We start from the raw sequence: 19,441 nt of genomic DNA, 5'->3' as shown, positions 1-19,441 counted from the left end.
GCAACCCTCCAGCTAACTCACTTGGAAATGTCATAGTGTTGGGACATGTGCTTTCCCAGCCATGCTGAGGGGTCTGCCCATATGGAGATTCGGAACTGTGCAAGTGCACGTGTGTACTTCTTCACATACACGCTGCACAAACACACAAACACACACGCTCAGTCACTGCAAAGGAGCATCCTCTGGGGCCTGGAGCTCTCCTCAGGCAACCTTCCAGAGGGTTCCAGAGTTAAGCGTGTATTTACTAATCACCTGCACAGTGGTCCTGAATAGCAGCTGTGGTAGGCAGAATACTTTGCCCCCCAAGATGTTCTCCTCCTCATCCCCAGAACCTGTGAATGAATTACGTTATATGGTGAAGGTGAATTAAGGTTGCTAAACAACTGGCTTTAAAATGAGGAGAGTAGGGCGCCTGGGGGGCTCAATCAGTGAACTCTTGGTTTTGGCGTCTGACTCTGGGTTTTGGCTCAGGTCATGCCCTCAGGGTTGTGAGATCGAGCCCTGAGTTGGGCTCCCTGCTCAGTGGAGAGTCTGCTTGAAATTCTCTCCCTCTGCCCTTCGCCCTGCTCACTCTAGCCCACTCCCCCCGCTTTCAAATAAATAAATAAACAAATCTTTAAAAAAAAAATAAAATAAAATGAGGAGAGTATCTTGGATCAACCAGATGGGCCCACTTAAAAGTGGAAGAGGGGGGCAGAAGAAGAGACCAGATCCTACGACACGAACATGAGAAGGACCCCACCAGCCACTGCCGGCTTTGAAGTAGAGAAAGGGGGCACTGTGTAAGGAATGGGGGCGGCCTCCAGAAGGCGGCAAAGGCAAGGAAGCAGTTTCTCATTACGAGGCTCCGAAAAGGAACGTAGCCCTACGGACCCCTTGTGTTTAGCCCCGTGAGACTTAGGTCAGACTTCTGACCTACAGAGCTGTAAGATAATAAATTACTGCTGCTTCAACCACTAAGTTTGTGATCATTGTCATGGCACCTGTAGAAACAGCAGGGAGAAAAGGGCAGAGAAAGGACAAGTGTCATTACGCTCCTCTGTAGCTCCCCAGCCCCGCTTACAGAGGTGGCTCCCTAGACCTTGCAAAGATGTGTCAGGTATCGGCAGAAGAGCTGGCGCTGGAGGAAGCTTGCTGGTCTGTTTTCCATTGCAAATTCCCTTTTACATTCTAGCAACACACTATCTGGAGGGGATGTAACGTACCTGGAACTGGGAGCCCAGTGCCTGGAAGTTCTTGGCCAATGCACACTGACATTCTTCCCCAGATCCTCCCAGGTTTATGACCCGGGTGTGTCTCCGGCTCCGGTGGGCTGACAGCAGACCAGTGAGGTTGAATGGCATAGTGCCCTGGCTGGATGCAGCCAGAGGTTGACTTTTCCTGTGCATTCTAAGGGTTTTTCTTTTCTTTTCTTTTTTTTTTTTAAAGATTTTGTTTTATTTATTTGACAGAGACAGCAAGCGAGAGAGGGAACATAAGCAGGGGGAGTGGGAGAAGAAGAAGCAGGCTCCTAGCACAGGAGCCTGATGTGGGGCTCGATCCCACAATGCTGGGATCATGCCCTGAGCCAAAGGCAGACGCTTAAGGACTGCGTCACCCAGGCGCCCCCTAAGGGTTTTTCTTACCGTTGTCTGTTTGCTTGCTTGCTTGGCTTTTGAGGGAACCACAGCCTAACTGCTATCCTTAGCGTTTCTCACCCCTCCAGGCCCGGGCTGTGTTCAGCCGGTTGGGCGACTGCGGAGGCTGCACACACCTGCTTGATCTCATAGCTCCCGTCAGCCCTGGCCACAGACCCTCACTGCCCTTTTCAAGATATGTAGCTTTTATGGGTCTGCAAGGAGCAGAGTCTCCCAAGCTAAATCAAATTTTAATTGCCATCCAAGATTGCCATCCACAGAAATTCCTTCTACCCCACATCTTTCTAGAAGCTAGTCCTAACCACAAAGAAATATGTAAAATCTGGCAAGGGGTGCTGGACCACTTTTCCAGACTCAGTGTAGCTCTCCTCCCCTTTCCTCGGTCTGAACCACTGCCTCTCTCTCTCTCTCGAGCTCAATTTGGCAGGGTAGAACAGCTCCCATTTTGTTTCTGCCACATGGATTGCCCACTCTTTCCAAACTCCCTTTTGTGGCTCAATTAAAGCACCTTCCTTCAGGACGTACTTTGGCATATTTCCCTCTGTCTGCCCTCCCAGAGTCATGCAGGGCTGTTTGACTCTGGGCCTGCCTCTTGCCTGATGTCTCCACGGGGAAGGAGGCCAGGCAGTTAGATATTATCCAAGTCCAGATGTCTTCCAGAGATTTCCCTTTTCAGAGGGAGGTCATCACCCAATTCCATTTAATAAAAGCCAACAGCAACCTGAAGGATAGGTGACTCGGGGCTTTTGGCCCCGTCAAGTCCAGCCCAGTCATGTCTGAGGAGCCCTAGCTTCAAGGTCTTTCATTAATCCTTTGATGAGATTTGCACCTCAGTCCTTCACCTGTAGAATGGGCAATGAGGGAAGGCACAGGAGCCATACAAGTTCCTTCAAGGCATGTGACCTCAGGGTACCGAGCACAAATCAAGGGTAGCCATTTCCTCGCCCTCCCTGGATCACCTCTTGGTGGGCTTCTGCTCTCTGGTAGTGTGGTTGCCCGTGAGTGTCTCCTGCAGGGCACACTCCCTCCCGGTTGGGCACATCTCCGTGGCCGTGACACGTCTCTCCATTGGATTCCTGCAAACACCGCCACCGAGTCGGCACGTCATGTGTTCCCCGCCATCTGTCACAGCAGATGCAGAGACTGTAACACTTCTAGCTTAGGAGGGCATCCAACACCCTTGTGGGGTCTTTAAAATTCACAGCTAACAGTCGGAGCTCGTGCTTGCACGAAACCCCTCTTAAAGTCAAGATTTAGCATTTGGTTGCCATAGCAACTTCCCTCATCAAGTCAAAACTCCTTTCCGTGTAGATGGCCAAACTGGTTTTGAGGAGGAATGCAGAAGGGGGACGTTTGGTGGGTTCCGGAAATGAGGATCATTTGAGAGGCAGATTTTGGATATCCTCAAACTCTAGCCTGATATGTTTGAAAATGTCTCTGTTGCTCTGACTTTGGGCTGCACATGACATTATATGGAGGAAAGATTTCTCTGTTGTCGGTGGTGTCCCCACATAGTCATAAGGGATGAAACCTCATAAGGAGATAATGACTTTGAAGGCAATTTGAGAAAGGTAAATGTGCTCTACAAATGGTACATATTGCCGTCATTAGGAAAATCAGGCTCTGCTTGAACTCTGAGTTGTTAGTGCATTTATTTTTACATGTTTTGTGGTAACTAGATATCAAATGTGGAAGGACTTCCTTTCCTGTCAGTCTGCATTTCTAGGGCAAGGCCTCTAGCCAAGACCCTCTGAGAGTCGGAGTGATGGGTCTGACAACCTCTTGAGGTGACTTCCTGTTTTTTAACGTCACACCCAGGCCTGATGTCCGCAAGGACAATCAGGAGATGATCTTCTGAAGGGGAAAGCGTGTCTGTGCCCTAGACCCCTTTAATTGCCCTCGATCTCTCTGTCTTGAGAATGATGGTAGTGGTGTTAGCTATAAATGTAGGGTAAAATTTTAAGTTAATTAATGAATTTTCTGTTATGCATTATGTATACAATTCCTACTCGTGCAGAAAAATGAAACTTGTTCCTGCCCTTGTGTAGCTGATAGTCTCGAGCCCCTGCTTTCCTTGAAATTGGTAAGCAGGCGGCCTGGCTCCTTGGTGATTTTCTTCTTTCATGAGCCTCTGGAACTTGCCTTCTTTATCTTTCCTTTTCCCAAAGAAACAGCCTTCATCTGAAAGCTTGATTATCACCCATCTAATTTCAAGCTTCGTTTTCCTATGTTCGCCCCTAGCTCCCTGACCATTCCTAGCCACAGCTCAGCATCCCCTGGAGCCCGTGAATTCGAGCCTGTTGCGAATCTAGGTCATGTGAAGCCTGAGTGTCCCATACAGGAGACAGAGGACTGACCTCAAACTCTGTGTAGAGCCCCCACAATCTAAGAAGTTGCTAAGCACCTTGAGCTAAGCAGGTGTTGGGGGGAAGAAAATGAGGGTTATCTGGTAGTGGGGTCCTGAGGGGGAGTAGCTTAGACGTCCATCTTGAAAGGAATGGTTAAGCTTAGATCCTAACAAAAAACTCATTGCTTTAGAACCTACCCATTCCCTTCCCTCATAACTGTGGGGCCACTTTGCTTCATTTTTATTGGTTTTTGTCTTTGAAAAGAGAAAACAGCACTCAAAGCTATTATTCTATGTGTATCCTTTTTTAAGTGTTTCTTGCTAGAAAGATGAAGAAACTGCGTACCCCTGGTCTCCTGAGGGCAAGCCACTTTTGTTACGTACAGATCATAGGAAGTCACGCCCTGTTCTTTACCTACGAATTAACCAGCCAGTGAAAGAGTTAACACTACTGCTGAAGTGGGACTGGTCTCCACAGTTTAGGGATATATAACATTACATAAGGAATTATTAATATAAGGGAACAGGAGCAATTTTTTTTCAAGATCAGTGGTAAGTCAGGCAATGCTTCTTAATCTTTGGGGGTCTTGAGTTTGCTTGTAAATCAGATGAATGTTATGGAATCCTGCCGTGGGAAGATGCACACACGTATACGGTTTTGCATACAATTCCAGAGGGGTTGTGAACCCCTTGGTATATTAATGGAGTAACTAGTGGTAATGAAGCATCGTACTATCCTAAACAAATAGAGAATTGTGGATGGTCCTTCTGTTTAACAGCTCCAAAATCATTAGCCATTTTCATTTAAAAACAAAAACCCAGAATTCCTCTAAAACGGTAACGGATATAAGTGGCCTCCTCTAAGCACGTAGTTGCTCTGTGGGCTAACAGCATGGCATAGTGGGAATAAAGGTCCGGAGTCAGAAAGTCATAGATTGAAACGTTAACTGCCGTTTATAAATGTCTCCAGATCCCTTCATTTTTCTGAGCCTCAGTTTCCTCTATCAGCAGAGCATAGCTGATAATACCTACTTTTCAAGTTTCTTAGAAATATTTGATGAAATAAGTCACTTAGGAGCTCTTTAAACATTCATTGATCACCTAATATGTGCCTTGCAGGAGACTGGGCACTGAGCAAATAAGGATGAAAAAGTCCTTTCGCTCAGAGACTTCCCGGTCTTTGCTTTTACAGAGCACATACAGTAGGTTCTTTGTAAATGTTAGGTTTCTCCACTAGTGAAAATTAGCACGTAGTAGAAGATGCAGAGATCGAGGGTGTGTTCATTCACGTGGGCGGTAGAGACGGGGATGTGTGACATAATGGGATTTATCGTTTCATCCACACCATTATTAGAGTCGGGAGTTTAATCTGATCATTTCACATTCATTTTCTCAAACAGACATGTTAATCAATTGCTTCATGTTTCTTCTTCCTACCCTGCTTCTAAGGGGAATGCCTCTGCTATGAAGGTTACATGAAGGATCCAGTGCACAAGCACCTTTGCATTCGGAATGAATGGGGCACAAACCAGGGGTAAGTGCAGGGGATGGCAAGCGAGCCACTTCCCAGATGTCACCCTTCTTCGCGCAGAAGAGACGCGGAGCAATTGCATGCAGGGGAACGGAGCTAAAGGGTGGTTATATTCTGAATCGCGAATGGGTAAAAATGTCATCGTGCATTTCCATATTTATACCATTCCAGTGACGTCCGTGTCATCTTTTTCTCCATTTACGAGTTCAGAGATGATGCCTCTGACTCGCAGCCCCACAGCCTCCAGCTGGGATCTGAAAATCAAGCTGTCCCTGTCTTCTTTTTCATTCCACTGCCAGCCACCAGGATTCCACAGGCAGAACTTAGCTGATGATTTTGTTGGAGACACACGAAGCCACCTAGACTCCTGTGTGGCTCTCCCAGAGCCTGAGGAGCTCTGAGAGACAGACGTGAGGAGAAATGTGCTTCCCCCACCACTGTCAGCCAGGGTGACGTGCGGGAGTGTTCCGTACTGAGTCAGAATACTTCTGCCAAATCCCCAGTCACCCTTTCCCTCTGAGACCTTTGCTTTCCCCCAAGCACACATGACTGGGATGAGAGTTCCCTTGTCTTGCCTTTTTCTTTTAATTTTTTTACATTAAAAAAAAATTATTGTGATAAAATCTACATCACATAAAATTAACCATTTTAATCATTTTGAAGTGCACCATTCAGTGGCATGAAGATCATTCACATTGCCAGGCAACCATCAGCCCTGTGCGTCTTCCTTCGCTTTTTATTTTTTTATTTTTTATTTTATTTTTTTAATAATAATTTTTTATTATGTTATGTTAGTCACCATACAGTATACCCTTAGTTTTTGATGTAGTGTTCCATGATTCATTGTTTGTGTATAACACCCAGTGCACCATGCAATACGTGCCCTCCTTAATACCCATCACCGGCCTATCCCATTACCCCCCCCGAAGCCCTCAGTTTAGAGGCAACTTTCTACTCTGTTTTGGGTGCTGAGAGCTGCTTTCTGCATTGGCTTGCTCATGGAGAAGGGTGGGAAGAGAATGGGATCAATAAACACTAACTAATAATAGCAGTTGATGGAACAGGGACACGAGAAAGAAATCAAGGCACAAGCCATCTGAGAGCGATTGCATTTGTGCAGGTTGGAAATGTGTTTGCAGGCTGACAAGGTGGAAAAAAGGCACCACCATCATTTCATACATTGGCATGGAGGACTCATCCCTGAGGTAGGATTCTGATGAGACTGAGCCTAGAATAGGGAGTGTAGATCTGGACTCTCAAAGCAATAAATATGGAGACAAATGGGTGAGAGTTTGGAGAAGAGCAATAAAAATGATTGAAGAGCCCAAGGGAATGATTTATGGTGAAGGATAGAAGGACTCAACTCGGAGAACTGGCCAGCTGATGACTAAGTCAAGGCATGATAGATGCCCATCGACGTTAGAAGAGGGCAAATGTTCTGGAACGGGTTGAGGTTGAGGAATAAGGACAAGAGAGAATGAAGTTAGGGGAAGGAAATCTGAGTCACAGGTCAGAAAACTTGAGGAAGTCAAAATGCCGTGAAATTTTTCTGTTGGTGAAAATGAAGGATTGCTCTGTTTCCATTGAACTTGAGATCCTGTCAGAGAGGCAGTCCCCCGGATTTGGAGGACGGTGTTTGTAGAAGGGTATAAATACACATGAGGTGGCGTGCTGTTGAAAGATGGGTGTGGAGGACCGAGGACTTGGCTAATAGATGTCAGGTGGGGTATGAATACAGAGCGCTGTTTGCTCTTTAGAGTCACCTTAGTCCCCTCACTCTCCGACCCCTGAAATGTTTGCATCACGGATGGGGAGCCAGGATTTTAGCTTGCGTGATGGCCGAGCATCTGGGTTGGCGATGATTCTTACTGAGTAAAACGTTGTAAAGGGTGATGGATAACCAGCTCTCTATCTCTTAGCCTGCAAACTTGCTGCTGAAGAAAACAACAGCAAAATATCATTTCGCTTTTTGCCCTGAATGATGCAGGCTGGCCCTCTGCAGTGATTGGATTTGGTGGCTAATCGCTCAAGCCTCCACATCCCGCGCCTTGCAGACAGATCATGTAAGGACAGGCCTGGCTTCAATCGGTAATCGCACAAGGGTTCGTCATCCCCTCGGGCTGCATGGTACAGGCAGTCTTGGGATGTAGACGAGAGCCTCTAGGGGCTTGGTGGAGAACCCATGTTGGTGTCGTTTAAAATAAGACAGGCTAAAGCAGCGAGTTGCAGACTGACAGGAACATTAGCCCCAGGAAACAGACAAGGAGACCTAATCTGTCATTTCCATCTCTAATTTCCATTATTCTCTGATCATCACTGTCTGCGAGGTCTCGTTTTGGACACTAATAAAATAATGGATCAACTGTTAGGAGGGAAAAAAAAGTGACTATCTTGGGGATAATGGAACCAGGAGTGATAAGCAGCATGGGTTTTTATGTATATAAAAAAATGCCAAACAAAAGACTGCATTTTCCTCATAAAATGACAAGATAAATGAAAAGTGGAGGATGCCGTACATCTTGATTTAAATCGGGGGTTTGATGCCACGTTTCTCTAAATGATGCTTACAAAATTAATCGAAATTGATTTGAACGTGAAGTCTGTCACTTGAATTGAAACTGGCCTGACAGATTGCCAACTAATGATACATATTGGGGTATTATGGAAAAATCGATGACGGGCCTGATTTTCCTGAATATTTAATGTTCCAGAAGGTGAAGGGAAACAGCATGTGTGGGTATTTATATTTTTCACCTAGTATCCTTGTACTGCATACATAAAAATAGCTGAACATTCTTTTGAAGTACAACAAGCAAATCCCAGGCCAGTGATATTTAAAATGAATTCCCCTGTGAAAAATCTAGGTTAATGTATGAGGAGAAAAGTAGCAATAAGCATTCATGACTTTTAGACAAGGAAGAAAATTGATTAAGGACACTAATACAAAAAATTACACCTGCAACTTTACCCAGCCTCTGCCTGGCGCACCAGTTTACTGAGACCTGCATGTGTGTGCACGTGCGCCTTTGTGCACACGTGTGTGCTGCATCTGTGTACATGGCATGCGTGTGTGTGGTGTGTGCATATGTGTGTGAATGAGCTGGTTTGTTCATACAAATCCTCTCAGCCCCGCACACCATCATTTATGCTCTCATTCATTCATGTTTTCAGCAAATACTCACTCCATTACCTATTGTACCAGGATAAGCTAGATTGCTAATTATAAGATGTGGTCTCTGTTCTGGAAGAACTGATAGTCTAGATAGATAATGGGCACATAACAAAAAAATGACAATGAATTCTAAAACCTATTAAAAGAAAGGTGTGAGCAAAGGTCTATGTGATTACAGTTTAAGGGGTGACTTAGATGACGTCTAAGAACCTAGAATGGGATGTTGCGGAGAAGTTAGGTTTTGAACTGTTCTATTTAATGGCTGACAAAGGTAATTCTAAGCAAAGGGAACAGCATATGCCAAGGCCTGTAGACATAAGCATGACTTCTCCAGGACTAGCAAATAAATAGCCCAGTGCAGCTTAAGAGTGCAGTTTACAGAGACAGGAGAAGAGGCTGATAATGTGGGTAAAGACTAGCCCTTGAGGAGCTCTTGCTTTCTAAGGCTTTGGACACCAAACTTCCATGTAGGTGCCCCTAAAATTGTTAGCAGGAGGGAGAAGCTCCAAGTGTCTGTATATGTGGTGGGATAATCCCTCACTATACATGATAGTTCTGGGTCCTTCAAAATAAAATAAGGCGCTTGGGTGGCTTAGTCGGTTAAGCATCTGCCTTCAGCTCAGGTCATGATCCCAGGGTCCTGGGATCGAGTCCCCCATTGGGCTCCCTGCTCAGTGGGGAGTCTGCTTTTCCCTCTACCCTTCCCCTCTTCTCGTGATCTCTCTCTCTCTCTCATTCTGTCTTTCTCAAATAAATAATAAACTCTTTTTTAAAAAAATAAGATAAATTAAAATAACCCCAAAAAGAAAACAAAAAACAAAACAAACCCACTCAAAACCTCTTGAGACTATCTAAATTTGTATTTATCTGGATTCTGTAAGTAAAACATAATCCTAAAATTATTCTGTAGATAAAAGTTTTTAAGACCAAACAGCAAAGAATGACAGAATCAGGGATCATATATGTAAGGCATGTAAGTCAAGGGGGTTGCAACCATTTTTTGGTGCCTCTGGTTCTGCCAAAAATGCCCATGTTGAGAAATGTGTGGGTGGAACTGGGAGGTGAAGCCAGTCACTGTAGTGCACCCAGGTGACAGGATCAGGTCACCAGTTGTAAAATTATTGAACTCATTACACAAGAAGCTCCTGTTCACTAAAAGTAAAAAAATAGCTTCAAAAAGATTTAAACAAAGTCATGGATGACAGATTTCTAATGAGTTATTAAAAGAACATGGGATGCTTGAGATGATATTTTTGGTCTGTGAGGCTGGCACCAAAATCAATCATTTCCTGCCACAGCATCCCTGGAGACACAGTTGTCCCACAGAGGACCTAGGATATAAAAGGGTCCTACCCCAGCATGGGGCTTTACCAGGTCTTCTGTCCAATCTGCCCTGAATTCACCAGAAATTCCTCAGCCTCCTGTCCCTCTGGCTTTATAGACACAAACCGGGACTCTTAGGGAGTATATATCTAGTATTTGTTCACTAGGACAAGAAGTACAAATTGAAAATTCTCACAGACAAGGAATGAAACCAATAAATGAGGGTGGAGGAGGCAAGAGAGATTGATTTACATGAACGTATTAGAGGAGAAAAAACAAATTTATTTAGCTACTTTGGAGATTCTTAAGAAAGGCTATCAGAAGTTTTTTGTTGTTGTTAAATTAAGAGTGTGCCCCAAAGGCTTCTAGCAACTATTTTTCAGAACACCACATCACATAAAATTCATGCATTTGAAGATTCCTTCTAAATAATAGTCTGATTTCTTATTCTGGCATCTCAGGTGCAGAAGGCAACACCAAGGAGATTTCCCACTAAAGGACTCTCACATATCACTAGATTTCAGTGCTGAACAGTGGTGATCAAGTGATAATTCATGAGACAGGAAGAGCTGGCTGTGGGAAATGAACAGGTGTTTCTCTACGGCTTTAGAAGCTGTTGTCAGGAATCAGAACGTTCTTTCGCCGCCTAAACAGGAGGCAACACGTTTACCATGGTATCCCCAGATAAGTACACGTGTGCGCATGCACGCTTTTTCACTCTCGCACACGGCCCACGCCGCCTTAATCTGTCCCTTCCATTGTGGCAAGTGCTTCCTGTTCTCTTCTTCTATTTCTACCATTTTTCCCTGCTGTCCCCTCCCAAGAGTGACTGCTTGGGGATTCTAAATCCATATAAGGAGCAAATGTCCCACCCCACAGAATCCAGTTTCCTTTTCAAGCCAAGAATGAGGACAGTGTCATGATTGACCTCAGCCCCTCTGTCATGCTCACAATACGGCCTTGATGGTGGTAATTTTATTTGGGCATGCCTGAATGATGCCATTCGTAATATTTCCCTGGAGACAACTCTTAGTACAATGACCAGAGCCCGGTGGAGAGGACGTGTCTGCCTATGGGTTCTAGGTATGGAGGAGAGACCAGACTCCCCGGAGTACTAAAAAAGGAATCCCAAACCCGTCCTCACCTCCTGGCCATCTACAACCCAGCAAAGCCCTCCTTTCAGCTCTCTGACAATCACAGAGCAAATGTCCAGGCACTGGAGGGCAGTGACTGCAATGCCGAGGTGCGTCTCAGATTTCAAGTCTGGGTCTTGGGCAGTGTTTGGCTTTCTTTGACTTGCCTGAAGTCTCTTCAGAAATGACTCAGCTGGAGTCAGACAGTCCTGGGCGACATATGACATTTCCAGACTTCTCTCTGTCCATTTCTAGCTCATCGTCTGGTTTTTATTTTCCTACCCACGTGTCACTGATTTCTGTGTCACCGGTGCCCCAGTCACCTTCCCCCAACCCCTCAGACAAGATTTGCAGGCCAGCCTGGCACTGCTCTTTTTATCTCTGGGTGCCCTCTCCCCTGCCCTCCAGCCCTGTCTGTATTGTCTGCCAGCGCCTGTCATTGCCATGCCATGCACAAATGGGATTATCTTCCCATTAGCTCTCTTTTTGTTCTCCTTTTCTGTTTCTGTGCGTGTGTGCGTGTGTCACTTTTTCTAATTACTCCTAACTTAGTCACGTATTCCTAACCAGGGTTCCCAGTGTATTTATTTGGCCCCTTATTTCTCATTCTTCTTTTCTCTCCCCCTTGTTTCTTTGCTTCCATTTCCTCCTCTTACCCCAGGAGTCGATGGCCACATGGCTGTCCTTTCTCCCACCCATTTCAATGTCAGACAGATCGGCATCTTAGGTCTTAGAATTAAGCCTTGAGTTCCTGGTACTCTCTCTTTCTTTAGAAGTCCAGTTGTAACCTGATTCTGGACAAAATATTGTCCTATGGAAGAAGAACTGACTCCTCCCCGGATAAGCAGGCAAGAACCGACCGGTCCAACATGGATCTCCACCCACCAGGACCTCCTCAGACAGGTGTAATGGGATCAGGTCCCCCACTTGGCTTGGGAAACTCTGCACCTCATCCTCAGGGATTTTCTCAAGTGAAAGCATGTTGACTTGACCCATTGTCACAAAAGGCGTGTGGTCAGTCAGCTGAGTACAGTGATAGACCTTGTACATTGCAGATAGACATCTGGCTAGGGGAGCAGCTAAGGGCTGAAACCTAGCCTGTGCTCACCAAGGCAAGCAAAACCTGAGACAAAGGATATGTTTGTCCAGATGGGCACCTTTTTCTAATTTGCACAGAGGCACTTAATGAGCTGTGCTGACCCTGACTGTGGTCATTTGAGGTGGTGCCCTTTGCTCCCCTCTTAGAGGCAATTGTAACTTTCTTGGTTACTCAAGATGATACCAGAGCAAAATCTGCCATTAGTAATTGACTCCCTGATGCCTGTGCATGGAGCAGATACTTAAGAATCATCCGGGGAGCTTATTTAAAGTATAGATTTCTGATTTCTACCTCCAGAAATTTTAATTTCATAGGTCTGGGAGAGGGTCCAGATTATGTACCTACAAAAAGTTCCTCCAGTGATTTTGAAGCATAGCCAGACTTAAGAACCCTTCCCGAGCTGGACGCAGAGTCTCGACCCCTCAGGAGGTCGAGACACCTCTTAACACTGCACACCCTCTTACCACTGCACCCTCCTCTGCAATGAAAATAAGAATGGGTTTGTAGACTGTGGCTGAGTGCATCCTATAGGATCCTTGCATTTTACTGATTGGGAAATTCTGGGCCAGAGAGGTGAAGAAACTTGCTTAAGGTCACAGAGCTGGGGGCCAAGCTTGACAGTGACAGGTGGGTATTGGAGCTCAATCAGTCAGGTAAATACAGGTTTCAAAGAGAGTGCAGTGTGAAGAGCATGGAACACTCTAGAAGTCAGTTACCAGCTGTAGATGAGGGATGGATGTTCTGCGGTCCCGACCTGCTTCTCTGCATCCTCCTCCCCCCGGGACCGAAGGGCCTCCTCATCCCACCCTTCCTAAATGACAAGCGTCTGCAGTCCCCCTGCTGTACTGCCTACCCCCTGGAGGAGGGTGAAGCTGCCACAGTGTTCTGACTAGTCCAGTCACGGCACCAAGAGACTTATTTTAAACAGTGCCGGAGGCGGGAACACTCATATTTCCTCCAACATGACCACCAAGGTGAAAAAAAAATCAACCTCAATTTACCCTCCCATCTGCTCAAGAATGGAAGATAAATTGTTTCAATTTTATAGAAATGAATGTTTTATGTCTTGCCCATGCTTTCCAGATAGTGTCCTGAATTTATGTATTCTACTGCATGGATATTTTCCACTAGGAATGCTCGCTGGACCTTCAGCTTCCTTGGGTTTCGGTCTAAGAATACCAGGTTTGAGAGTACTGTCATTTTCCCCGGCTTTGGAGATCTTGGCTATTTATCTTTTTTTTTTTTTTTTTTTTTAGAATAAATAGAAAAAAAAATCCACTCATTATCCCATGGTCAGAGAAAAAACTACCATTACCGTTTTGGCACATTTTCTCCCAGTTCCTTTTGCAATGCATCAAAAATTTTGCTTCCCCCTGCTCCCCTCAATTTTGTATATATTTTTGTTCTCTTTCATAATTTAACAATAAGCATATATTACTTTTATAATCACAAAATTTGGAGGCAAAAGATGAGGAAGGAAGCTTTAAAAGTATCTTTGTGGTACATTCTCCAAACTTTTACCCTGGGGAAGTTATTCTTAATGTCTCACTAAACCCCCAATTTTAACCTGATTTGGGGGGAAAGAAGAAAGTGGTTCTGGATCTAGCATCCAGGTCAAACTCCAATAAGACGTCTCTGTAAGTCTGGGTAGCAAAGGGCTGGATGAACCGTAAGCAGGGACCCTCGCATTCAGCACAGTGTTTAGTGCTGTAACTTCAATGTCACTGAAGACTTTGAGCGGCCCCTCATATAATGCTGATTAATAGCTGTCATTTATTAAGTATGTAATGCTGGACTCAGTCTTTTTTTTTTTTAAATATCACTAATCTTGATAAAAATCCTACAAACTGGTTAAGAGGTAAGTAGTTAGTGTTTATTCTACCTACGATTTCTGTGAAAACAATTGAATATTTAAAATTTTTTTAAGATTTTATTTATTTATTTGACACAGAGAGAGAGAGAGAGAGCACAGCAGTGGGGGCAGCAGAGGGAGAGGGAGAAGCAGGCTCCTTCCTGACCAGGAGCCTGGGATCATGACCTGAGCCGAAGGCAGATGCTTAATGACTGAGCCACCCAGGTGCCCCTGTGAAAACAATTTTAATAAAAATAATCTTACGGTGTAGCCTTCCTAGATTAAGTATTTTGGATTCTTGTTCAAACATTCATGCTGTAATTGTCTTTTTGAAATTTTAACTTCATATAATTTCGGAAATTGGAGAGCAAACTTTTTGTCACCTCACATTTGTTTTTTACTTTATTTTTTTCCTTTTAATAGAAGGAATGTATATAATTTGTAGACAATCTAGAGAAAACACACACACATATACACACACAGAGCAGTAAAAAGAAGAAAATCCAAGCCACCTGAAGTACCATTCCCTGGAGGGAACTCATTCTGACCTTTTGTTCTGTTTGTTTAAATATAATCCCTTTTTAATAAAACTCACATATTGTTATAGCTCTTGCTCTGTTTTATACACAAACGCACACACACACACACACACACACACACACACGTATACATATGTATGTATAATGAGAATGATGCCTATTATTTGAGGCTCAGTAGTATGATGACCAGAGTCACAGAGTCGTGAATAGAACTCGTTCTTGCCAACATCTAGGCTCTTATTTAAACCAAGATGTAGCTCGACAATTGGGATAGTACCTTCCCTCCTTACAGTCTCCTTTCCACCAAGCTTATTAATCTTCCCGAGGTTTTCCACACCAAGAATAGCATTGTTTCTAGTCAAGGTTGCCCTTTGGATAAGACCCTTGGATTAGGAGGGTCTCAGATTTCAATTGTTCAGGACCTTGGACAGCTGCTCAAAGCCCCATTTGCCTCCTAGCCTAATTAGCTCTTTCGGTGGAGGATCCCATGGGGCTGCCCAGACCACAGTTCTCTGCATGGACTTCCTCCCGTCCTGATGTACCGCCTTGTTTATAACCACAGGAGAAGGGTGACTTTAAATGGAGTGAGTGCTCACCATTGTGGGATGATCAAAAGTGGAACGTAGTCTACACTGAAAGCCTAACTGGAGCAGGATTAACGTCAGTGTGGTGAGCCATAGTACTTTGCAGGCCTGGTATTATAGCGCTGCCCACACCGTGCTCTTCAAGTGCTAGAGTAATAGTACCGATATTAATATTAGTAATAATAATAGCTGACGCTTGGATAGCCCTTGCAATGCACCAGCCAATCTCTTCATTAATGACCCCATTTTACAGGTGAATCTCTTGAATATTGTAGCAACACTGAGAGTCTCAGAGGCAAGAAAAGAGACTCTTGGGGTCCCTAAAGAGAACTTTCTTATGTCCAATACCTCAAGGGCTATAGAGTGTCTAAATGAAATGGAAGCCAGAGAGAAGCCACAGTTCAGCCTCGAGGCTCTGGGGCAGGAGATCCATGAGTTGACACCTGGATTAAAACAATGACAAGTATGTAGTGTGTAGTTAAGTATCTCTTTCAGAATGATGTAGTGTCCTAGGGAAAGTGACAAGCCACTAGAGGGCCCCCACTGGGGACCTAAACACAGTAAATGCCATTGGCTGCTGCCCAATCCAGGTTGGAAAAAAGCGCTCAGACACATGCTGGGGGCCCCAGGCAGGTAACTGTCTCTCAGGAGCAGGTGTCTGCTACTGACTAGCTTTGTGCTGTGGCTAGTGTCAACCATGGCCATGTGTTCAAGTCAGGATGGCCCACTACTATAGCAGGGGGCATGGCACAGCCTACACCATGGACCCTACGCATGGGTTGCATTTACTTATCTACCAGCACAATCATGGGAGAATGAAACACCTAGTCAGCTCCTTGTTGTTAGCAAAGATTTCAGAACTTTTACCCAATAGGTCAGGAGTGGCATCTTCATGTTTGAGGGATGGGGCCATCCATCTTCCCTAAGCTACTTGGTCTAGGATAAAGGTCGTCTGGAATATGTTCAGAGGTTTTCCTTCCAGGGATAAGCTGGGGTATTGTTAACTGGACTTCATTTAATTACCTTGGTCAAACCATTTCATCCGAGCTGGGAGGCTGTGGATCCCTCACTTCCAAGAGGATTAATGTTCACCTGCTCACGTTTTTATCTATATAGGGGGCAGCGGAGCACTGTGGGAAGAGTGTATTGCTGGACTGAGATTTGGTCTCAAATCTCATTTCTTCTATTTAAAAGGACTGTATTTTGAGCTGACTTCATAACTTTTTTGAGCCTCAATTTCCTCATCAGTAAAATTAAGAATAATAGTATCTACTTCATAGAGTTTATAAGGTTTATGAGGAAAACATAACTAAAATATGTTGTACTCAATAATGTTAAATAAAATATATAAGCTCTCAATAAGTGATGGCATTGAGTTTTGCATTGGACATGGCCTCGTGTATGTTCTTTGAACTGCCACTAAATGATGTGATCTTAATATCCGCTTCGCAAGTTGGGTTTAGAATAACCTACCACGGGGTGCCTGGGTGGCTCAGTCGGTTAAGCATCTGCCTTTAGCTCAGGTCATGATCCTGGGGTCTTTGGGTCGAGCCCTGCATTGGGCTTGCCACTCAGCAGGAAGCCTGCTTCTCCCTCTCCTTCTGCCTGCGGCTCCCCCTGCTTGTGCTCTCTTTCTTTGTGTGTGTCAAATAAATATATAAAATCTTAAAAAAAAAAAAAGAATAACCTACTGCTAGAATGGAAATTTCACTAGGGCACAAATAATGCCTCGTATTCCATTACATCATCACATCCTAACACACTATATCTGTTACCTCATTTAAATAATAATGGGTTATATTCATTGAGTGCTTTCTATGTGAAGGCATTATTTGTAAATGTTCGGTGAGTGTTCGTATCATTCCTTCCTCACATCACGCAGATGAGGAAACCATGGCACGAAGGGTCCAATAACTTGCTTAAGAGCACATGGTAGGAATGAATGGCAGGAGATGGAATGACCCCAGCAGTCTGACCCTGTGTCCAGGCTTTCAGTGTGATGGATGAGGAAAAGTATGGCCACCATGTGGCCTCTCAGGATAAGGCCCTCCCAGCACTCAAAACCCCTGCATTTGTTTCCAGCCTGGTTTGAACTCGCTTGCCTCCTGACCATACTTACTTTTTACTTGACACCCTCCCTACTTTTACTCAGGACACATCTTCCTCTCCAGTTACTCCTTCCATCACCCTCCTAGTTAATTTTATCCATTCTCCAAAGTGCTGCCCAAATCCCTGATCCTCCATAAAATCTTCCCTTGTTCCCCAATTGGAAGACATCTCTTCTTCCTTTGGGGTGCCTTAGACCTTGTGGCAGTTGCCACATTGTGCCTAGTTATTTCTATCCCTGGGTTGGTCTCGACCCCTTGTAGACCGTAAGACTTTTGGAGCAGATGCTGAATTTTGAGTCTCATTCTCAAGTACACACTTCCTTGCATACGGTAGGTGCTCAATAAAAACGGAATAGCTACCGGTGAGATTTCAAGCATTATGAGAAATGGACTAACAGGAAAGCTATTTATGTTGGGGGACAGGAAGGAGGGAAGTTCCTGATACCACTCACAACACATCACTTCCACTGAGGACTTCCTCTGTGCCAAACACCCTATTCAATCTTCACAACAGTCCTATGAGGTCCAGTCCATTAAGAGCTTAAATACGTGAAGAACTGAGTCCATAGAACATATTTGTTAGGACTGTGCAACAGACCCCTTGAGTCCCAACCCCTTTCCGTTGGGCAAATTACCTAAGCTGTCTGTGATGTACCTTCCCCTCTTGTGAAATGGGAAGGATAATAATGGTACCTACCTCATAAGGTGCTGAGAGGTAAATGAGAATTCTGGAAAGTGAGAACATCTAACACATGGAAGTCAGCATGAGACATCATGATACCTGCCAGGGGGATGGTTTTCAGGAGGGAGGTCTTGCTTCCATTATTTAAGATCTCTCCATTTTGACCACTGACCAGCAGTTCCTGCCCAGGCTAAGGGGGGGGTTGTTTGTTGGCTTGTTTTGGTTTTAACTTTTTTTACCCTCTTTATCAGCATCAGAGCAGTCATCCTGAAGACACACCCTCCTCTTCCAAAGCTTTGTCTCTCCCTTCCCCAAATTGCATTTTCTAGTGGGCAGAGGGGGGTGCTGTTAGACATAGAAGCCTACACTCAAAGCCTCTTCCTAATTACACTGCAGTCAGATTTTCCACGCAAGCCCCTAGTGTGGCAGGATGCCCTCTTTGAAGTCATTAGTCTTCACAGCAGGGAGCACACATCATCAAAGACTCTGTTTCCCAGCAACCCCTGCTGTGCCCTTGTGCACCAGAGGATTGCAGAGGGAGAGAGCAGAGCCTACAAGTGCATTAAGTGGGCTCCTCTCTCCTCTGGCCCTGAACCGCGATTCCTTTGAACTGAGGCCCAGGGAGAGGGCTGGTGATGCTATCGCAAAACCTTTCCCCATTCTTTCAGTTTCAACCAATTTAGCAATTAAACTTGCTAGGTCCAGGTTTGCAGAATGTAGGACATGGTTAAGGTTCCACTTGGTAATCTAAGGCACTGTGGGATGGCAGTTGGGAAGGGAGACAGTGGCCGTGAGCCTCCAGATATTGAAAATGTACTTGATAATGACTATGAGGAATCTGCGATGAAGTTAAAATTCTGTGTGTGCGCGCATGCACGTGAGAGACAGGGAGGGAAGGCGGGAGAGAGAGACTGAGAGACCCTCCACTTTGATCAGACAAACCTGGATTTTTATCTTGGCTTTATCTCTTACTTGTCTGTTTATTTCTGACTTTCAGTTTCTTGATCCCTTCGAAGTTCTGTGACTATTGTGAATAAAGTAACGTTTAACAAAAACGTCTACTTAGGCCTAGATTTTTGGTTTTGGCATGAACCTGGGTCTTATTTCAGCGCTGATGTCCAAGGACTCTGCCCAGACTCACCTGGCTTATCTTTGGACGATCGGTTGGTGGCTCTCCATCATGGATTCTTGAGGGGTGGAGGGGAGTGTCGGAGTGTAGACCTCTGGGGGCCTCGGATGAGGGCTGCTCTAGTGGGCGTTGGTGGTGAGCATGTCCTGCTCCTCACCACATTTATCGAACCGCTGGCCCGAGGCAAGCACTTTCTCCCTCACCTGTGTCCCACTATAGGTTTCTCACCTGGCAACCTGCTTCACAACTTGTCCTCAAATCCGTCCTCTCCAGCCACCAAAAGATCTACCCAGAGGAGCTATTCG

General features: G+C 45.0%; 1 protein-coding gene across 2 annotated transcripts in view; it reads left to right on the top strand.

The window, feature by feature from the left end:
• ASTN1 (astrotactin 1) overlaps nucleotides 1-19,441 on the top strand; it is a 305,257-nt gene that overhangs the window by 159,587 nt on the left and 126,229 nt on the right. For both annotated transcript variants that reach the window (XM_034666761.1, XM_034666760.1), the window contains exon 8: nucleotides 5,434-5,518. In XM_034666761.1, the coding sequence (XP_034522652.1) occupies nucleotides 5,434-5,518 (85 nt within the window). The remainder of the gene's footprint in view (nucleotides 1-5,433; nucleotides 5,519-19,441) is intronic.

Source organism: Ailuropoda melanoleuca, chromosome 8 (genome assembly GCF_002007445.2).
Source record: "Ailuropoda melanoleuca isolate Jingjing chromosome 8, ASM200744v2, whole genome shotgun sequence".
Classification (NCBI taxonomy): Eukaryota; Metazoa; Chordata; class Mammalia; order Carnivora; family Ursidae; genus Ailuropoda; species Ailuropoda melanoleuca.
This window is presented reverse-complemented; position numbering and strand designations above follow the sequence as displayed.